This window comes from Excalfactoria chinensis, chromosome 14 (assembly GCF_039878825.1).
Source record: "Excalfactoria chinensis isolate bCotChi1 chromosome 14, bCotChi1.hap2, whole genome shotgun sequence".
Classification (NCBI taxonomy): Eukaryota; Metazoa; Chordata; class Aves; order Galliformes; family Phasianidae; genus Excalfactoria; species Excalfactoria chinensis.
In genome coordinates this window covers 11166628-11184898 of record NC_092838.1, presented here as the reverse complement: position 1 = coordinate 11184898, position 18271 = coordinate 11166628, and the positions used below count along the sequence as shown (strand labels likewise).

Genomic DNA, 18271 nt, shown 5'->3' with positions numbered 1-18271 from the left:
AATCTGCAGCCCTCTGTTTTGTCTCCCGAAGCCAGAGCTGCTTACTCAGTGCTTACATTCTTCAAAACCTTATCTATTAATATGGACAAGCCTTGCTGGAAATGACTGAAATTATAACATAAGTGGATAAATAATCTAGCTCTGGCCCTCTGGAACATTTCCAGGGCAGAATTACTGATACTCACAATGTATTTCCATGATTTTTTAATTTTTTTTTTTAATTTATTTTCTTTTTTCCTGCCCAGAAACTCTTGGTAAGGACAGCCAAGATTGAAGAGGCACGGCTTCTTAATTCAGATTCACCTGAGCACCACCCTGGTCCTCAGCTCCAGACCTGAGCCCAGTATTCCTGCACAGCACGGGGTCACACAGGTGCTCTCCCTGCTCAGAGCCCTGCAGCCATTTTCTCACCCAGCACTGCAAGGCTGGGCTGTTGTGACACAGCTGCAGACTGCAGGTGCTGCCCTCCTGTTTCCACGCGCCCTTCTGCATGCACAGACTGCACCACTCCACCTGCAGAGCTGCAGTGTTTACAGGTAGAAACAAAAACAAACATCAGAACAGAAATCTGCAGGAAGCAGCTGAAGCAAAGGTAGATGTTAAAGCGCTTTCTTGCAAAGTAGCAACGCTGTTGTAGTGGGACTCGAAAAAGCAGCTACCCCAACATGGAGTTAATCATTAATGCTTTAAAAGCAATTCCCGCACAACATGACATCCTGCTGGTGTCACAAGGGGGTTTAGGAGAAGGCTGGCAGGGCTCCAGCACAGCACTGCACATCACTTGCCCCTGAGACACTGAGAAGTGAATGCAGAAGTCAGTGGGTGCATCACAGTGGCCACAATCACGGTGTTGGGCTGCTCAGACACCCTGATGGGACAGGCGGTGCTGTTTGCTGCTATTACTGAGAGTGCAATGGGACACGTGCAGAATCCTAAGTGCACAGATTGAATAAGTAGATAATGAGGACAACAATGTTTGGAAATGTACATCGTAAATGCAGCTCTGGAATGGCAGTGCAACTGACTCGGCTGCAGCCAGGCTTCAGTGGAACACTGACTGTGGTTATGGTTGGTGCACTCGTGCAGCTGCTGTCATCAGCCTAAAACTGACCAATGGACCGGGAAGGGGGAAAAAAGCCAAGGTTTTCCACGTGTGGCAAATTAAACATATAATCACAATGTGATATGGCTCAAAGAAAGAGGGAGCATTGCAGATCCTTCACAGGAGAGGCAGGGAGGTTCAGAACTGTGAAGCAGCCAGGTGTGGGCCGTACTCAGCGTGGGGAATACTGTGATTTACAAAACCCTGCTCACTAACAGATCCAACGTAACCAAAATCACTGATTACCTTTCCTGCCTCATGTACCCTTGCACAGAAGGCCACATGCCTGCGTGCCTTTGCAGAATAGCCCTATGCAACACCAAACCTGGAGAGTGAGAATGCCCCCTGCATCCACCCTGCAGGAATAGCTGTGGGCATACTGGCACCCTAAAAATAGCCAAGGTGTGGGTGCTGTGGCGACAGCTTTGTAGGGGTTGTGAGTAATGCTGGGGCTGCTAGGGAACTGCAAACAAACTGACCGGGCTCCAGCAGATGCCACAGGGGACTGCAGGATGACGATAAGGTAACACTACTCTCCTATTAAGACAAGTCTACTCTCTGCCACGAACAGAGACTTCCTTTAAAATGAGGCAGATCTGTTCAACCGTTAAAATGAACGGGCTAACTTTCCATTTTACAGAGGGATTTTCATGCTCTGCTTGAGGCCAAGGGGAGGAATACTGCTCAGAGGCAGGTAGAGCTAAAAGTCAGCAGCACAGAAAGTTGGAGCAGTCCCGAGACAAAAGCTCTGTTCTGTGCAGTGAGGAGAAGTGCAAGCCTTTGAAATCAGATAGCAGCAAACGTCTGCCCAGGTTCACAAAAGCAGCCGCAGAACAACACCAAATGCAAATGTACCCTCTATCTGACTCCTGGATTCAGGCGGTTCCTTCTGTAACTCAGGACTGTGAAAGCACATATGAATGGATCAGTGACATCCGCAGCCAACAGAACCTTCAAAAAACAACCCTTCAATAATTAAAGCAAAACCACCCTGCACCACCACGACAGCCTCATCTCTGAGGGAAAGCTGCTCTTTCAGGACACTTTCATGGCCTGACTTTTGCTTTGGCTGAGATTCACAATTCAATCAGTGCTGCAATGGCTGATGAACTTAGGGGTAATTGGTGAGCTCCTACATTTACTGCATCTCCTTGCCACGGGGAACACTCCCTGCCCTGGCCCTGTTGGTGCAGTGTTTGCAGTGAGGCGTTCCTGCTTGATGCAGCAGTCGGTGTCAGGGCTCACAGAGCTCCGTCTCACAGACATGGCAGTCATTGCATCCCAGGGACAACGGCAAAGTTACAATTCAATAAGCAAAACATTTGCAAAGGAGATGCTTCTAACAACTTACTGATGCAGTTGTGAAGCCCCATAGCATCTAGAGCAGCTCAGCACCTCAGGAAAGCAAGGACTGACGCACTGGCACTACCTGTCATTCAGGTGTGTTAAGCTCTACTAGTCTCTGGGTTGAGATGGTCTTCCTATCTATTCAGGCATTTTTGATCAGATATTGGAATTCCAATTTTTTTCCAGCAGCTTTCTTCCCAAGGTTATCACCAGAAAAGCTGTCCAAAACATTCACTGCTATCTGCATTAGACTCGATATCATTTTGCTTTCGCATTGAGCTTTTGCGATACCCAGCATTTCACTATTAATATCAAGGTTTCCTACCAAAGAAGCTGTTATGAACGCCTCCGAGCCAACAGAGATCTCACCAAACCCAACACTTCCCCCAGATCTCCTGCGGGGCCACGACGAGAGCAGCAAAGTGCTGGAGAGAGGAACGGCCTTTGAAATGCACCAGGCATGAATGTTGATTTTTCATATGACACAGGCTATGTTTATGTTTGCGTAGTAGCAGCCATAATTAATTGCATAGCAATCAATCAATCAATAAATCAGGGCAAAACATTTTCTTCATGTCTGACAGACCCAGCCAATCTCTGGAGGAAGAAAAGACAACCCGTGATGTTCAGATTTCCGCACATTTGGTTACTTTTAGTACCTAAAAGCTGAACCCATGGATGGGGAAACATCAATCTTAACTCTCAAAATGAAAGACACCTATTAATGCCCTTCTCCAGCTTGGCCCAGGATGAAGCTCTGCTTCCATCCTGCAGCATGGCAGATGAAGGGCTGCCCTGGGCTGTGCACTGCTCCAGCAGCACTCCTGCACACTGCCATGTCCTGCAGCCACACCATTTCCCCACCCTGTGCCAAACTGTCTTATTTCTGTGTTCTGAAACGTGCCCTTCCTTCGTATCATTGTGGTAAGCATCTTATTTTTACTTTCCTTCTTATTTTCTGAGGATGATTCTGACATTCTCACCTACATTTAAGGCAGCAATACAAAAATCAGGCTCTGCAGAGGAAACTGAAAACACGATGCCCTGGGAAACACCCCGGAGACACTCTGCTGGTAGCATATAAAGCATGACAGAGAGGAAAGAAACACACTTCAGCAGCTTATTTTTCCAATGTAAGCACCTGGTAGATAACATTGTAAGGCTGAGGTAATTCACACCAATATCCATACAGTGCTGTTATCCGATCCTTCTACAAAAGATATCAGCTTTGTAATTCCACGTACTTCAGGTGACACCTCTTCTCATTTCTATTACATTGATGGGTGATGCAGAAATCCATACGTGCAGATCCATATAGCAGCAACTTGCTGAGCTAAACATGGGAACAGAAACATTTCTAGAGGAGGGTGACTTGCCGAGGCAAACAAGTTCAGCCAACATTTTAGCACCACGGAAGGTCAGTTGGGTTATAATTACGTCTAATTAGAATTCTCATGAATTGCAACATCTTTTCACTTGAAGGCACTCATTGCTTTAAAAGGTATGACATTTCTTTCCTATTTTCTATGAACCAAAGAAAGGAGGCGTTCTGACTTTGGATTTAGATGTGAATCATCCTAAAAGAAAAGCGGCACATCACTGTTAAGAGGAAAAGCCCTGTGCAACCACCAGCACCAGCTCTTCCCTCCTGCTTCACTGTTCCTTTCCTCCTGTTCAGCACCACTGTTATTTTTTTCAAGCATCATTCCTCCTTTTCTTTCCTCCTTTCCACAGTTACACAACCCTTCCGTCTCCCTTTTTTGCTTTAGCACCCTATTTTAATCCTCTCTATCTACAGAGCTGCCCGCCTGCTGTTCCTCCACGTTAAGATGTTGGTATTTCTCCCTAGAAACACAAGTTGAATTTTCTGCTGAAGAATTCCTCTTCATTTCATCCCACAGAGCAGAAAAGATGGCTGTGCACTCTGAGAGAAGCACCACCTCTGAATGAACGTCTGACCTACAATACAAGCTGGATGTTCCCTTGCATGTCAAAAGTCTGCATGCAACAGAACTCTTCCACTGAATGAGGTTATCAAAACTGACACAAATTCCCAATAAAGCTGAAGCCTCAGTTGTGCTCTCGTGATGTGAATAGTCAGTCTCTTAACTAATAAAAATGGCTGCCTTAATTATTATATGGTACTTCAAGTTCCACCTGTAGTGCAGGAGATTCACTTGTCATCAGGGAATTAAAATGCCACCTCACTTAGCGTTATTTAATGTCAGGTTTTCTGCTGTAGGTGGGGCAAACCATAAACCCGCAGCACTCTTTTGTTTACGTCCCATTGCACTGCGGTCCTGCATCTGTAGGATGAGCTTCCCCTTCCATGTGTCATTCACACCTGCAGCCCCACAAAACCACACAGACTGAAATCCCTGACCCACTGAAGGAGTCAGGGCTTTTACAGTGGGCTCCCAAGGACACAAGGAAGTCACAGGACACACGGGGCAGAACACACCCTATGGTTACGTTCATTTGGCAGTTCAGCCTCTTACTGCTATCCCTGGTAAGCGCACAAAATTCAAACCATCTGTTGCTGACATAACCCCAGACAACGTGCTGCCATACCCAGAGCTGTGGGGTTCTGCTATTACAAGAGCATGCTGTGTAGCCAGCATACTGCTCGAGGTCATTTGGTGCAGGTTAAGCAAAACTCTGCAGTCAAATTAGTTCAAAGACAGTTTCATACTCTCTCATCTAACAAGGCACAAATCCATACAGATGGAAGCAGAATATCAACCCAAAAGCCCACAGCTTGCTCCTTTGCTTTCCAAACCTGAAAACCATTATCTCTAGATCCGCCACTTACTTGCACACATACCAGAGTACAGTTGAAGCAGATGGTTCAAAGATAACTGTCAATCCATCTGCAGTTCAAAACAGTGCTGAACCATTCCAGCTGTTTTCCAGATCAAAACTATTATTGTCATTTTGCTATCTCTGCGTGCTGAGGGTTATGTAACAAAAATGCAGCACATGTCCCTCTGCCTGGAATGCAATTAATTTCCTCCCTCCCCACTGAGAGTGGTAAGTAACAACTCAGACAGTCTGCATGCTTCAGTTTTAAGCGTGGCCAGAGATGCAGCGATGGAATTATTCCCCGTGGTAACCCACTGCTGGTAACACGCCAGCCCTCTGCAGGTTTTAGAGACAGGGTCTATTCTGTAGTTCAGGGAAAAAATAAATACTACTTTCCTGCTTATACATGACCTCTTACTGTCTGCAGCATACCGTGAATGCTTTGTTTCAGCTATTTTAAACATAGATGTTGCTTTATGTTGGAATTCAAAGTATTCCAAATCAGTATGCTAGCTAAAGTAATTGCTTCCGATCCGAAATAGGCCACTGGACTCCCTGTATACTTTGGTATGCAGAATTAAGGCACCGTACACAATCCACTTTAAAATGGTGGCATAATCGTGTCTTAATTCACAAATATCCAAATATCACGCATTAGGTTAAGCGAGGACTCTAAAATGCAGTATGCTCACATAGAGAGAACACCCAAATCTCCTTTGTTGAAAACAGAACACTTAAAACTCGTTCAACCTCAAAGCAACCTTTTCTATAATATGCCCTTCATCTCTGTGAGTGCAGCTAATCCAGGGATATTTATATATCAAGTACAGGATCTCTGGGACAGGAGCTGTCTGTCTATAAAATGTTTGTGCCGTACTCAACATTCTTCAGTTGTTACTGTGCTGTACATAAAATGAGGAAAGGGAGTCAACTGAAATGAAGCTTTAGCTTATTACTTAACTGCAGCAGTTTCCTCTAACACTTTGTTTCTTGGTTCAGCTTGTTCAGGATTCCTGGCATGGTTTACAGCTTGCTTCTACATGGAGCACCTGCAGTGCTGCTAGCAGCCTTACCTGGTTAAATAGGCCAGAGCCAGTTCAGATCCCGACAGCTTCGTGGGTTCTGCCTTCTTAGTAGAGATTCCAGCTTCTCTCATCAGCTTTTTTTCCTCTTTCTTGCACTCTTTTTTCAACTTTCTTTCCAATTTCCTCCTTTCCTCTGGGGTAAGATCTTCCTCTTCATCTGCTGCCTGAAACAACAAACATTTAAATAAAGCAATTCTGTTTCTATAACAAGGTGAACAAAACATTCATAGACACAACTGAAAGGCACAGTTAATATTTTAACCCAGCAGCTTCGGGCTTCCTAATTTTACCATACACCGAACTTCTGTGAAGCTTCTACATTGTTCAGCTCACAGAACTGCAAACGCTGCGCTTGCAGAAGTTGCAGAGGCCTTTTCTGTCCTCTGCAGATGAGAACACCGATCTCAGCAGTACAGCAATCAGAGCAAGCACTTCCTTTGCTCGGTACTAAACATCATTTCCAAGATTTACTGTGCTGTTTGTGCACTCGTAACAAGAAGGGATACGAGCAGCAGAGGCTGTTCACAGTGGAGGGAGGGTATGGAATTTTTTAGCACATACACATGTATATGGGAATAGCATTCCCTTAGGACTGGGACCGTAAGATCACACTGTCCTGGACTGAGAAAACCTCTGCCTTCCAACCACGGACCTGAGTTCCCTTTTGCCAGCAGAGGAGCATTCAGCAGACACGCTGAGTTTATCAGGGTGAAATCACGCAGTGGAGAAACAAAGAGCTGCTCCACAACAAGCCGAGGCATACCCCAGTGATTCCCAGCACTGCTCATTCATCTTTCCAGGCAGCAGTCCCTCTGGTTTGTTAAGTACCAACTGGAAGCATGAAAAATTCCAGCTGAATGGCTGTTACTCAACATCCCCCTGTGATTTCCACATCCCAGTACGTTTTGTTTTCCTGTACAAACACTCTGCAATCCAAAACTAGCAGTGCCTGCGCTTCTCCTCAGCGATGCTCTGCAAGGACAAATATCACATCCACCAGGCCTTCAGATCTGTAAGGTATTCTGAAGAGATCCAGCCTTTGCAGGGCTCTGAGTACTCTGATGATCACCTTGCACAGACCTCCATGAAAATGCAGAAAAACACCTTCAGGGTATCCCCACGGACCTCAGGAGGCAGTGGTGATTTGGACACAGCAAAACCAGCTCTCCTGTGCCACTTCTCAGAAACAATTGAGCAACAACAACAAAAAACCCCATGAAGTTTTGCAAACAAGACTCTTACTTTCGGTTTGAATGTTTCCAGGATGAAGAGCAAAGGGATGGCACTAATTCCTAGCTTAGGTGATCATCAGAGAATCATAGAATGGCCTGGGCTGAAAAGGACCTCAAAGATCATCCAGATTCAACCCCCCTGCAATGGGCAAAGTCATCAGCCACCAGACCAGGCTGCCCAGAGTCACATCCAGCCTGGTAGTTACAGAGCTCACATGGTCCCAAACAGAACTGTGATGCCTTTGCTGTGGTTTGATGCTTCCCAGGCATGAGCACCAAGCACTCACCTGCTGCTAAGCTGACCCTCAAAGCAAGGCCAGGTAAACAGGGAAGCACCTGAATGCAGCCTGATCTGGCAAAGGCACCTGCCAAGGATTCAGTGTCATTTCCTGCATTAACCAAGCCTACTCTGACCCATCTTTTCAACTCTCTCTTTCCAAAGACCAAAAAAGGATGCGAAAGTGGATGTCAGAATAAATGGCAGTAAAGAGGATATGCTTTTTTCTTTGGTTTGAAATGCTTTTCATTTCTTGCTACGGAAAGCCAGCATCCACCCCAAAAAACCAACGTATGTTGCATTTGTGTAGGTAACATTTCATATGAAGAAATCCCATCTAGGTGAAGGTGGGTACTGATCTGTTCCATAGGAAGCGAGTTTCATTGGAAAAGCCATGGTGGTACTCCCTAAATAACAGCCCAGCACACAGCCCTGGGAGCACTGAGGGTGGTCGGGTATGAAGTGTTTGTAAAAGCTGACTACAGCAGCTGCCCGACAGACGGCACACTACGCTTAATCTTCTTTGAAAAATAATGTAATGAATTTGTTTACTTTTCTGCAAGCCACGAAGCTTTCAAATAAAGTGCCTGTGGCACATCATTAGAGCTGCTCTGATAAAGAGGCCTCCGCTGCTTCGGACTTACAGTAACTGCTATCTCAGTACCTTCCCCTCCCCCACGCATTCCTCACATTATCAAAAAGCTTTTTATCCCTCTCCCGACTGCTCCATTAAAAACAAAACAAGTTGCTCCCTCCCCATACGTGGGTCCCAACATAAATACCAGGCCCTCACAACGCTTGTTTCCAGCGTAACAATTGGGGCACTGCAGGCCATCTGAAACACAAGCATTGTTCTCCTTTTGAGGCTGGAACCTTTCCAGGGCTGAATGAGTGAGGATTTGCAGCTCAAGGTACCCTTCCCATAGCACATACCGTCATTTTGACCATCCAAAATGGGACTCATGAGCTTCTGCTGGGAGCTCCCAGCACACGTCCTGCAGTTTGCTCAGACATCTCTTGCTGCAGATGCACTTTGATCCGTGATCAGCACTGTGTACCACAATCTGTCCTTGACTGGTTTTTAATGTGAAAACCTCAAGTCTCAGCTGGTTCATTAAATGTGTGAGTTTGGGAGCACGATTTCCACTGAAGCTGAGGTTAGTTTTATCATCATTAAAAAAAACCCACAATCATAGAACGAACACAAAACAGCACAACAGAAACCAATCTTCTCCAGAATGTGGGACTCAAAAGCAAGCAAACCCAGAGCAAACCCAGTGAAATGGGAAGCCTCGTTGTTTTTCCTTCAGCTTAAACTCCCACTGCTATGGAGCTCCACTGATGCATCTCTCCTTCAGGCCAGCAGCACTGTCCTTTCATCTTGCTGTCCCTGCACCATTAGTGTGACTGCTGTTCTAACAGACGCGCCCAAAGTCTGTGAGCCATTTAGATGCTGATTTTTAGCAATAGCTCATCATTTAAATTAAAAACAACGCAGAGAAAAACAAACAGCAACCCAAGCACCAAACCCCAAAACCAACAGGGGACTCCATTGTGCTGAGGCCATAAATATCCCACGTTGTCTCCTTCTATATTTATAACGTGACACCGCAATTTGTAGCGCTGCAATTTATCCTCGCTGCGCCATTGTAAAGTCCCTGTTTGAGCGTGCCATACACTTGTTTATTGACGTGATAAATTTAAAACACGTGCGTACAAGAAAACCACAACGCTCGCTTATGTGCAAAGCCTGCAGAGAGCTCCCGCAGCACCTTGGGCCGTGGGCTCATTAGGTCTCCATCTCCATGAGGTCAGGTCAGGTCAGCGCAATTGAATGAGCGACACTGAGAGGAGAGGCAGAGCTCTGGCGTGATTAAGGAGGTGGGAGCCTTCCATTGGAAGTATTCCAGAAGGCCTGAAAAGGTGCTGTGAAGGGGGTACTGCCATTGGGGGCCACGTGTTGAAAAAGAGATGCGCCCTCAGATCTTTAGCATATGTGCTCAGAAAAATCGCTGTCGTACTTCCAAGGGAAAGAAGCCGTGAGCTCAGACGCCTACAAGCAAATTGCAAGAGTTGATGCTACACTACATCAATCTGCACGCAAAGGACTGCGACTGCCAATAGAGCCTCTCATCAGTGGCAGCCTCGAAACTTCCAGTTTGCATGTAGGCTTCATAATACAGCATAAATAATCTGAGATATCAGACTCGAAAACTCTACAGGCACTGCTAGAGATCAGTTAACACTTTCCATTATTATCTGTTATCTGGAAATATCGCCTGTATTTTAAATACTTTACAGGTTGTCTTTAGTATTGAGTTTACCTCTCATAAAGGGGGGACCCATTGCAAACTGAAGCGAGCAGTGGATGTAGCAGCGCCACTCAAAGGGTGGTGAGGCACTGGAACATGTTGCCCAAGGAGGCTGTGGATGCCCCATCTCTGCAGGCATTCAAGGCCAGGCTGGATGTGGCTCTGGGCAGCCTGGGCTGCTGGTTGGTGACCCTGCACACAGCAGGGGGGTTGAAATCTTTGAGCTCCTTTTCAACTCAAGCCATTCTATGATTCTAGTGTGATTAAGCAATCTTGCTAAGCAATTCCAAACTGGGAATACCAACCCTAACAGTGAGAGAGACTGGAAAAGCAGAGAGGTGATGAAGAGGAAACCTGGCAGAGGTAACAGGAAGAGAGCTGGAGAAAGGAAGGAAACCAAAGTGACTGTTAGTACCAATGAGCCCAGTTCCTCCAAAAGTCAGAGGGCTGCTATCTCCTTCTGCCAGCACAGCAGCAAAGCAAGCAACATCAGAAATCCAGGGGAATCAATTTAGCACTCCCGACAGTGACAAATAAGGCTTATAAAGAAGGCTTCACATTTGTGAACTCCAAAGAGAAAGAAGGTGGAGCGGGGATACAGCTTGCTTCACAGTAGCAGCACTGTGCCGCTCTGTTTGCTCATTAAGCCGATGTTATTTCATAACCTTTAATATAGAGCAACGTCAAAGGGGCTTTGTTTGCTGCCCCTCACACAACGCGCTCTGCCTACCCGCAGCCTCCTGCCCACGTGTGCCCTGCCTATCACAGCAGCACACAGAACGCTGTTTCCATCACACACAACACACACAACCCGATCGATACCCGGCCATCCGCCAGCTCCACTGCAAAGAGCAGAATCTATAACCACGGCTCCAAACCTACAAAGAAGAAAAGCTGGTAAATCCTTCGCTGCAAGGTTCATGGAAGAAAGGCTGACAAATGATTTACTTTTGAGGCTTGCCAAAGAGCCGCACCGCAACCACAGCTCTAGAACCGACGCTAAATAGTTCAGAGCCAGATTGGATTTAAATAACTACGTTCTATCATTTAGCACCTGATGAAAACAAAGGGCATCCCAAATTTCACTGCCACGCAGAAAGCAAGCTTTGATTCAAAGAAAATGGCTGTAGAAATACATTTCCTTGTATCATCTCCGTGGGACTTACAGAGGGAGATTATTTTAATTATATATTGTACAAAGAAATAATTAACATTTTTCATGAAAGCCAGCTGTTGTTGACATCTCAGATCTTGGCAACAAAAACGCTGGGAATACATTACACTGAGTTGATTTGGAAAGGTTTGTGTGGATGCAACCCAGGCAGAAAAGCCTCAAACAAGTTCTGCAGGAAGCCAGACTTAAATAAGAACAAGCTTTTTATCTTCCTGATCCAGGAAAGGGTTTTTTTTAGCAGTTGTGTCAATGTTAAGAGCAAAACAAACATGTCCTTACATACACAGGCACGGCAATCAGGGGGCACTGGAATTTGCAGCTGTCATTTGCAATGGGTGCACCTTGAGATCAGACAGTGAGCAGCGATGTGATCTTTATGTGTTTCATAGACCTACACCCCATTCTAAAGAGCACATCAAGTGTAATCATTAGGAACTGCTGAATAAGAAGAAATCCAACTATTTACTAAATTAAATGAAAGCAGAGCAGTAAGGCTTACAACAGGAGCTTGTTGCGTTCCGCTTTATAGACTGTTAGCTCCTATAAAGTACATACTGCAACAGATGAAGCTCGAAAGCATAACTGAGGACCATCTCTCATTTTTCTCCACCAGTATCAGAGTCCTGAATGCAACACAAATGTTGAAAACAACGGCACGACTGCAGCTCGGGGAATGCAGTTTTGCTTCATTTGCAAGCCCAGCACTGCCAGGAATGTTCGCATATTTGCAGAAGGATTTCGCTTACTAAGGGTAAGAACCCTTAATTAAACCACATTCACCAATCAGGGGAAGAGAGAAATGAGAATAAGGAGAAAACAAAAAGGAATCCTGGGGAAACATTTGTATCTACATCCCCGTGGCTCACCCACAGCCCCCCATAACCAGCAGTGCACGGAGGGACTTCCACAAGCATCTGAGGCTCTCCCAGCTGCCGGTGCTGCTATCACACCATCATCCCCCCCAGCTCTATCTGGGCTCAGTGAAGGTAGAGGCAGAGGAGAAGCTGTTTTGAAATCAGTGCTGGAGGGAGGGGAGGGGGTAAAAAAAAAACACAACCAAAAAAAAACCCAACAAACCACGAGCTCCATCTCCTCCAATGAAAGAGGTACCACAGGGTGTAGGCAGGTTGCCAGGCGCGCTCGGCAGCGTGACCGCACTGCATTGAGTTTCTTTAATGAAAGCCAGGAAAGAACACATTACACAGTGTTTCTTCTGCGAGCTCGCTAGCCTCCAGTGATTGAAATCAATAAAAACAGTCGGCAAGGGGCCCAGTGGGGGAAGAGAGAAACCTCCACTACAGCATTCAGTTTGCTTTGCACTTTCTCCCTCCCCCCTGAAGTTAAACTCGGATCACCATGACGAGCTGCTCGGCTCCCAGCGCTCGCACCGGGATTTGAGGGCAGGGAGCGCCTCGGCTCCTGCTGCCCCGCGGACAGAACCACGGCGTTGTGCTCAGCTCGAATCCCTCCTGGAAGAGTTCACTGGACAAGTGCACTGCTCGGCACCGGAACGGGAGAGCCCTGCAGGAGGATGGTAGAGGGGCACGGGGAAGGAGAAGGAGCCATCTGAGCCAGCAGGAGCCCACATCCTGGTGAGGATGCCAAGCCAGGGGACCTGCGGATCTGTGGGACGAGCTGGCAGCCAGCAGCCCGGCTCACAGCGACCTACACCATAGGGCAGCCCGGCACTGGGCAGCACATCAACACGCACAGAGCCAGGTAAGCAGGAGCCACATTTAATCCTTCTCCGCTTTGCGACTGGTATCGGACCGGGACCTCTGCACCTCGCGTCCCTCCTGATCCCCTCCCAGGTGTGCCAGCACTAAACTCGTCCTGCTGAAAACTTGCATGGGGCCGCTGATCCTTGCCGAGCTACAAAACGTGCACAAAAGCCCTTTGTTTGCCAGTTTGGGGTCGATTTGCTCACTGACAAGGTAGTGCGGGGCCATTGCGTAACCCCTGTGCTGGAGCACAGCCCTGGGCTGCTCGCGGCGATGGGACGCAGCCGCGCTGAGGCTGCCAGTAATGAATTTCTAATGGGGTCCATACTTATCTTTGTTATTTATGTATTTTAATCACCATAGCAGCCACACACTCCGTACTTGCACCGAGCTCCATGTGGTTTGTACCACGAACTACAGCAACTTGCTTGCACGTGGGTTTCTTGGGTTATTATATCAAAAAGGAGTTTGTAACCATCTCTTAATAGAGTTAAAGGGGCTTTGGGGCACACTGTCCAGGAATGACCAACATCGGTTTACCCAACACTTGTATATCCCACCACAAATTTAGTGTGTGCTGTTTTCCTATAGATTAGCCCCATAAAAATGGAAAAGATGCAGATCATGACTGTAGACCCCCCCAGTCCTTCACAGGTTTTTGGTCAGCTTTAAATAATATAATTTACCTAGACACCAGCGAGACACGGAGGGTGAAATCCAAGCTTGCCTTTTGCTAGGTCAGCAAAAATGGTGGTGGCTCTGGCTCTTTCCCAGCGATGGCAGGAGCTGAATGGGACAGCCAAGCAGCAGGGACCTGCAGAGCCTCCATCCCCTGGAAGGCAGGCACAAGGTCCGACAGACTGACAGCCCTCCCCATGCCTCCCACTGCAGTGCCACAAGGCAGAGTGTAAGGCCAGAGCTCAGCAAGTGCATCTGTGTGGGGGCAGGTGCAGATCCACTTGTTTCCTGCAAAACAGCCTTTTAGGGGTGACTGGATTTTACATGGAAATGTAAATGAGACCCACGCTTTACAGTGATGTAGAGAACATCTCCATGACTAGGACTTATTTTTGCACAGAAGTTTGCCCCATCTTTTTGACAGCACTGCAGGGGCAACCCTTAAACACCAAGAAGTTTTTTCAATTGATTTGATCAGTCCAGTTTTGTACCCTTTGTGGAAAAAAAAAAAAAAGGTCATAAAATTACAGATGGATGAAAGTTAAGAACAAAATATCCCCAAAGGAGCGATTCAGAATTGAAAGTGGCCCCTTCTGACATGTGGGACATACCCACAGGCCCATAACTCACCATACTATCACAGATTTCAGAACCTGTTCTGTGCTCTGCCTGTCCCTGCAGAGATCTCTTGCAGAAATCCCAGCACCCATTGAAGGTGTCAGAGCAACTGCATCCCCCCCACCTGCAGGTCTGCTTTCTATTGCTTTCAGGACTAAATTTATCCTCATGCAGAGGAACCCACTGAAGTCTTTTCTTAAAATCTCTAAAAAGAAAAGCTTGGGTGGGACAGACAATGCACATCATTCCAGTTCTAATGATATTCCTCCCCATCAGCCTCCCAGCAGAACGCATAAAGGTTATCTTCACAGCAGAGCACAGGGTGATTTGTTCATAGCAGTACTTTTCAGAAGTGAAGTGCTCTGAGATTCCCTAACACTGCCAACAGATCATGTTCTTTTCAAGCACACAACAGGAAAAAGAAAGAAAAAAAGCACCATGCATTTTCTTAGAAGAAGCTTTAAGCAAACACGGATACTGTGGCCGCCATATCACACAGCAAGACTTGTCCACATTTTGCAGTTGTGCCCGTGGTATTTAAGCAGATTCACTCAGTAGTGACCCAGTCTTTCAAACTCTTTTAGACTGTGGAGATTGGGAAGAACCCCGTGTTGCCTCCTTGAGCTGGATGCCACAAAATAGGCCCAATGTCTTTCCCACACTTCTACTAGAATCACAGATTTAGAGCTAGCCTTGGTAGTCTCTTATCACTAGAAGTACTTCACCCTCTGCTGCCTTCAGTATAGCTGAGAGCTCCTAATGACACACACCAGTTGTCCATACAACAAAACGTACAGGCAAAAGAGCTTTTTGAGAACAGCACATAAGGTTATGCAACCATCACCAAAGTAGGTGAAATACTTCCAAAGGCAGAAGGACAAACACTTCATTTTTATCTCTCTTATCTACATCTCAATGAAAGGAAGGGTCTGGAATTCTACAGAACGATTTGAATGACTCTTCCAAAGAGGGTGAAATTCAACAGTGATGACAACAAGGAAGTGCAGCTCTTGGGATGTGCTGAGCTCCAGGGCAGGCAGTCCTGGCTGAAACATAATACTTGTGTCTGCACTGGGAAAAAGAGTGTTTCCATCCCTTTTGAATGAGCACGATCTGATAGTTCTTGAATACTGTAAAGCTTTGAGATATCTCCTTTCTTAATTACACCGGAGGATCGTGTTGACAGTGCTGGAGTCATTCAGTCGAGTATATTTAGTCTGCTCAGTTTCAAGTGACAGCTTCCCTGTGATGTACCTATCCTGACAAGAAAAAATGGAACGTAACTAAATATACAGTTAGAAAAGGTGCATTTTTTCCCTAATCTATAGGAAAGAATAGTGAAACTGAAGATTAATTCTTAAATGAAAAACGGATGTGTGCTGATCCCCAAGGAAGGTGGTTTACCTTGTAATTCCAATAGGTTTGACTAAGGAAGAAACTTTTTGTTACAGACAAAACGTCTGCATCATCAACAGTCTTGCTTTACAATTCCTGTGAAATGGTTACTCCTGGAGAACGAGTATAATTTCCAATAGACCCCTGAACATCTATGTGAACCTGTTTTAAGAAAGAAGTGCTATAAAGCTGCCCTTGTATCTCCTGCGCAGGAGGAGATTTCCATTCTAAGAAGTTTGGTCTCAAAGAGAAAGGGAAAGGAAGGATGTTTCCAAGAGATAGCACACATTGCAGCCTCTTGCCTTCCTCTCGGCCTGCCTGCTCAAAATCATAGAATACTTTGCTCAGCTAGCTCCATCCCCCTACTCTTGATGCAGCCCAGGATACAGTTGGCCTTCTGGGCTGCGAGCACGCATTGCTGGCTCATGTTGAGTCCTTCCTCAGCCCAAGCTGTACTGGTTGACTAAACCCAGCTGGCATGAAGAAAGAACAGGAATGCATGACTTGCCAGCTTGACGTGGTCCCCTCAGAGTTCCTTAAGAAAACTCCATCCACAGCTTCTATATTCTTAAAGTGCGATCTCTTCCTGAATCCCAATTAGCAACATTCCCCTTAATTCTATTGTTAGTTTTTATAGCATCACGTGTTCCTTCATTATGGAGAAGGTGCAAAAAATTGAATAACAATTATAATTTAAGACCCTACATTAAAACCTGTCGACTGTTTAGTAAAAATAAACTCCATAAAAGCTGTTTGTGTTTCCACACTCCAAGCTAAAGAGTGAATGCGGCACAAAGCGAGTTGTGGTTGGCGTTTGCTTTGAAATTAAGGCAGCTAGCAAGGTATCCTACAATAAAATGTCACTCGTCTACATTTCAGTAATAACCAACTGACACGTATTTATAAGGTTAATGCTGTGATTTACATGAACTGAATTTATAACTCACTTTGGCTTTATGCTGCTGTACTTTCCTATTGAAAATTCAGCTAAACATCGAGATGTTCCTTAAAATGCCTTAAAGAAAATGGCAATCTCTGAATCAAAAGAAAATCTGTTCAGGCGAAGAGGTTCCCCCCTTTTTTTCCTTTTATTTTTTAATCCATCTTTAGAAATCAGTATTTCCCCTTGGAATACTGGGAGTTAAAACCATTACTGGAAGGTTGCAAGATAGAACTGGAGAGTATTGGCTTCCTCTCAGCATACCAAGACAAAAACATTTCACTTCTTACATCTTTACAAATCCCCTGCACGAACTCTGCATTTCCTTCATGCTTCCACAAAATCTGCCATTGACTTCTGTCAATTAACAGAATTCCAGGCCAGCCTGGGAGTGCCGACCTCCCTTCCACCCTACATGAGCACGACGAGCAAATCCACAATCAGCTCCAGCTTTCAAGTTATGTACAGCGCCATGATTCATGCTTTTCCTGCCTTGGAAAATGTTTACAACATCACTGTATTGTACCTATACGCTCAGATCTTCCTATAATTAGCTTTGGGATACAACTGGGAACAAAAGATAATATTCTGATTCATTAAACGCTCCCGACAGCTTTCATGGCAGGAAGCGTGGTTCATGTTGGCAGTTTTAAGGCAAACTCCACAACTCACCCAAAGTAACAAATATAAACCAGTGGTGGATCTCCTCAGCTTAAAACTTCCTCACTCTCAGGCATATGTTCAGCCAGAAGAGCGTCTTACAGAATGACATCTTCTCCTTCCATACAGTGCTTATTCATCTTTAGACCAAAAAAATAATCAAACATTCCCAAACTGATTTGCTTTGTGCACCTTTTTGCAAGCCAGCTCTGCTGCAGGTTACTGTAGCTGCCCCAGCTGGCTGTGCTCACACAGCCCCAGTGCAGCTCCAGCAAACCCTGCACCGGAGAAAGCCCGAATAACAGCACAAAGCCACTCAGACAACACTCTTCTACATCTGCAATGGAATTTCATAATTACTTTGAAGTTCCTCCTGTTCCAAAGGCGGCCATGGGGCTGCAGGGATGGCCGTGTTCTACACGCTGGTGCAAAGCAGCACAGCAATACGTATTGGAGAACCCAAACGTCACACAAAATGATGAGAAAAATATGAACTGTGTACATGATGTACATGAGGCCTTCACATACAGAACATATAGAATGTTCCTCAGCTGACAGCTTTATAACTCTAACTGGTTCTGCAAATGAAATCCAAACAAAAGAGCGGAGATGTTCTTTAAATCATTCAGCAATTTCTGTTTAGCAAAACCAGCAACCACCAACTCCAGCAAACAAAAAGAGGCACTTTAAGTGAGCTTAATGAATAGAAAAAAAACGTCAGGATTCTTTCTTCCGGCTCTATTTCTCTATATTCTTGAACCTATACACAGCGATTCAGTTCACCCTGACAAGTATTGTATAACCAGCAATCAATCACATCAACTTTTTATATGTTGAGAGAAGTCAGATTCGGAGCGATAAAACGAGTTCAGGCAGAGGGCACATGTTAAGCAGCTGTGAGTCCATTTAAGCTGTCCGTACGCCTAAG

At 45.7% G+C, this 18271-nt stretch overlaps 2 protein-coding genes across 4 annotated transcripts in view; one reads left to right on the top strand and one right to left on the bottom strand.

The window, feature by feature from the left end:
* The window catches only part of CHLSN (cholesin), a 97630-nt gene that overhangs the window by 16033 nt on the left and 63326 nt on the right, over nucleotides 1–18271 (bottom strand). The window contains exon 3 of the mRNA XM_072348807.1: nucleotides 6325–6500. Coding sequence (XP_072204908.1) covers nucleotides 6325–6500 — 176 coding nt within the window. The remainder of the gene's footprint in view (nucleotides 1–6324; nucleotides 6501–18271) is intronic.
* Nucleotides 12461–18271, top strand: part of GPR146 (G protein-coupled receptor 146) — a 35307-nt gene continuing 29496 nt past the window's right edge. For all 3 annotated transcript variants that reach the window (XM_072348801.1, XM_072348803.1, XM_072348802.1), the window contains exon 1: nucleotides 12461–13050. The gene's annotated coding sequence lies outside the window, so the exon portion shown is untranslated. The remainder of the gene's footprint in view (nucleotides 13051–18271) is intronic.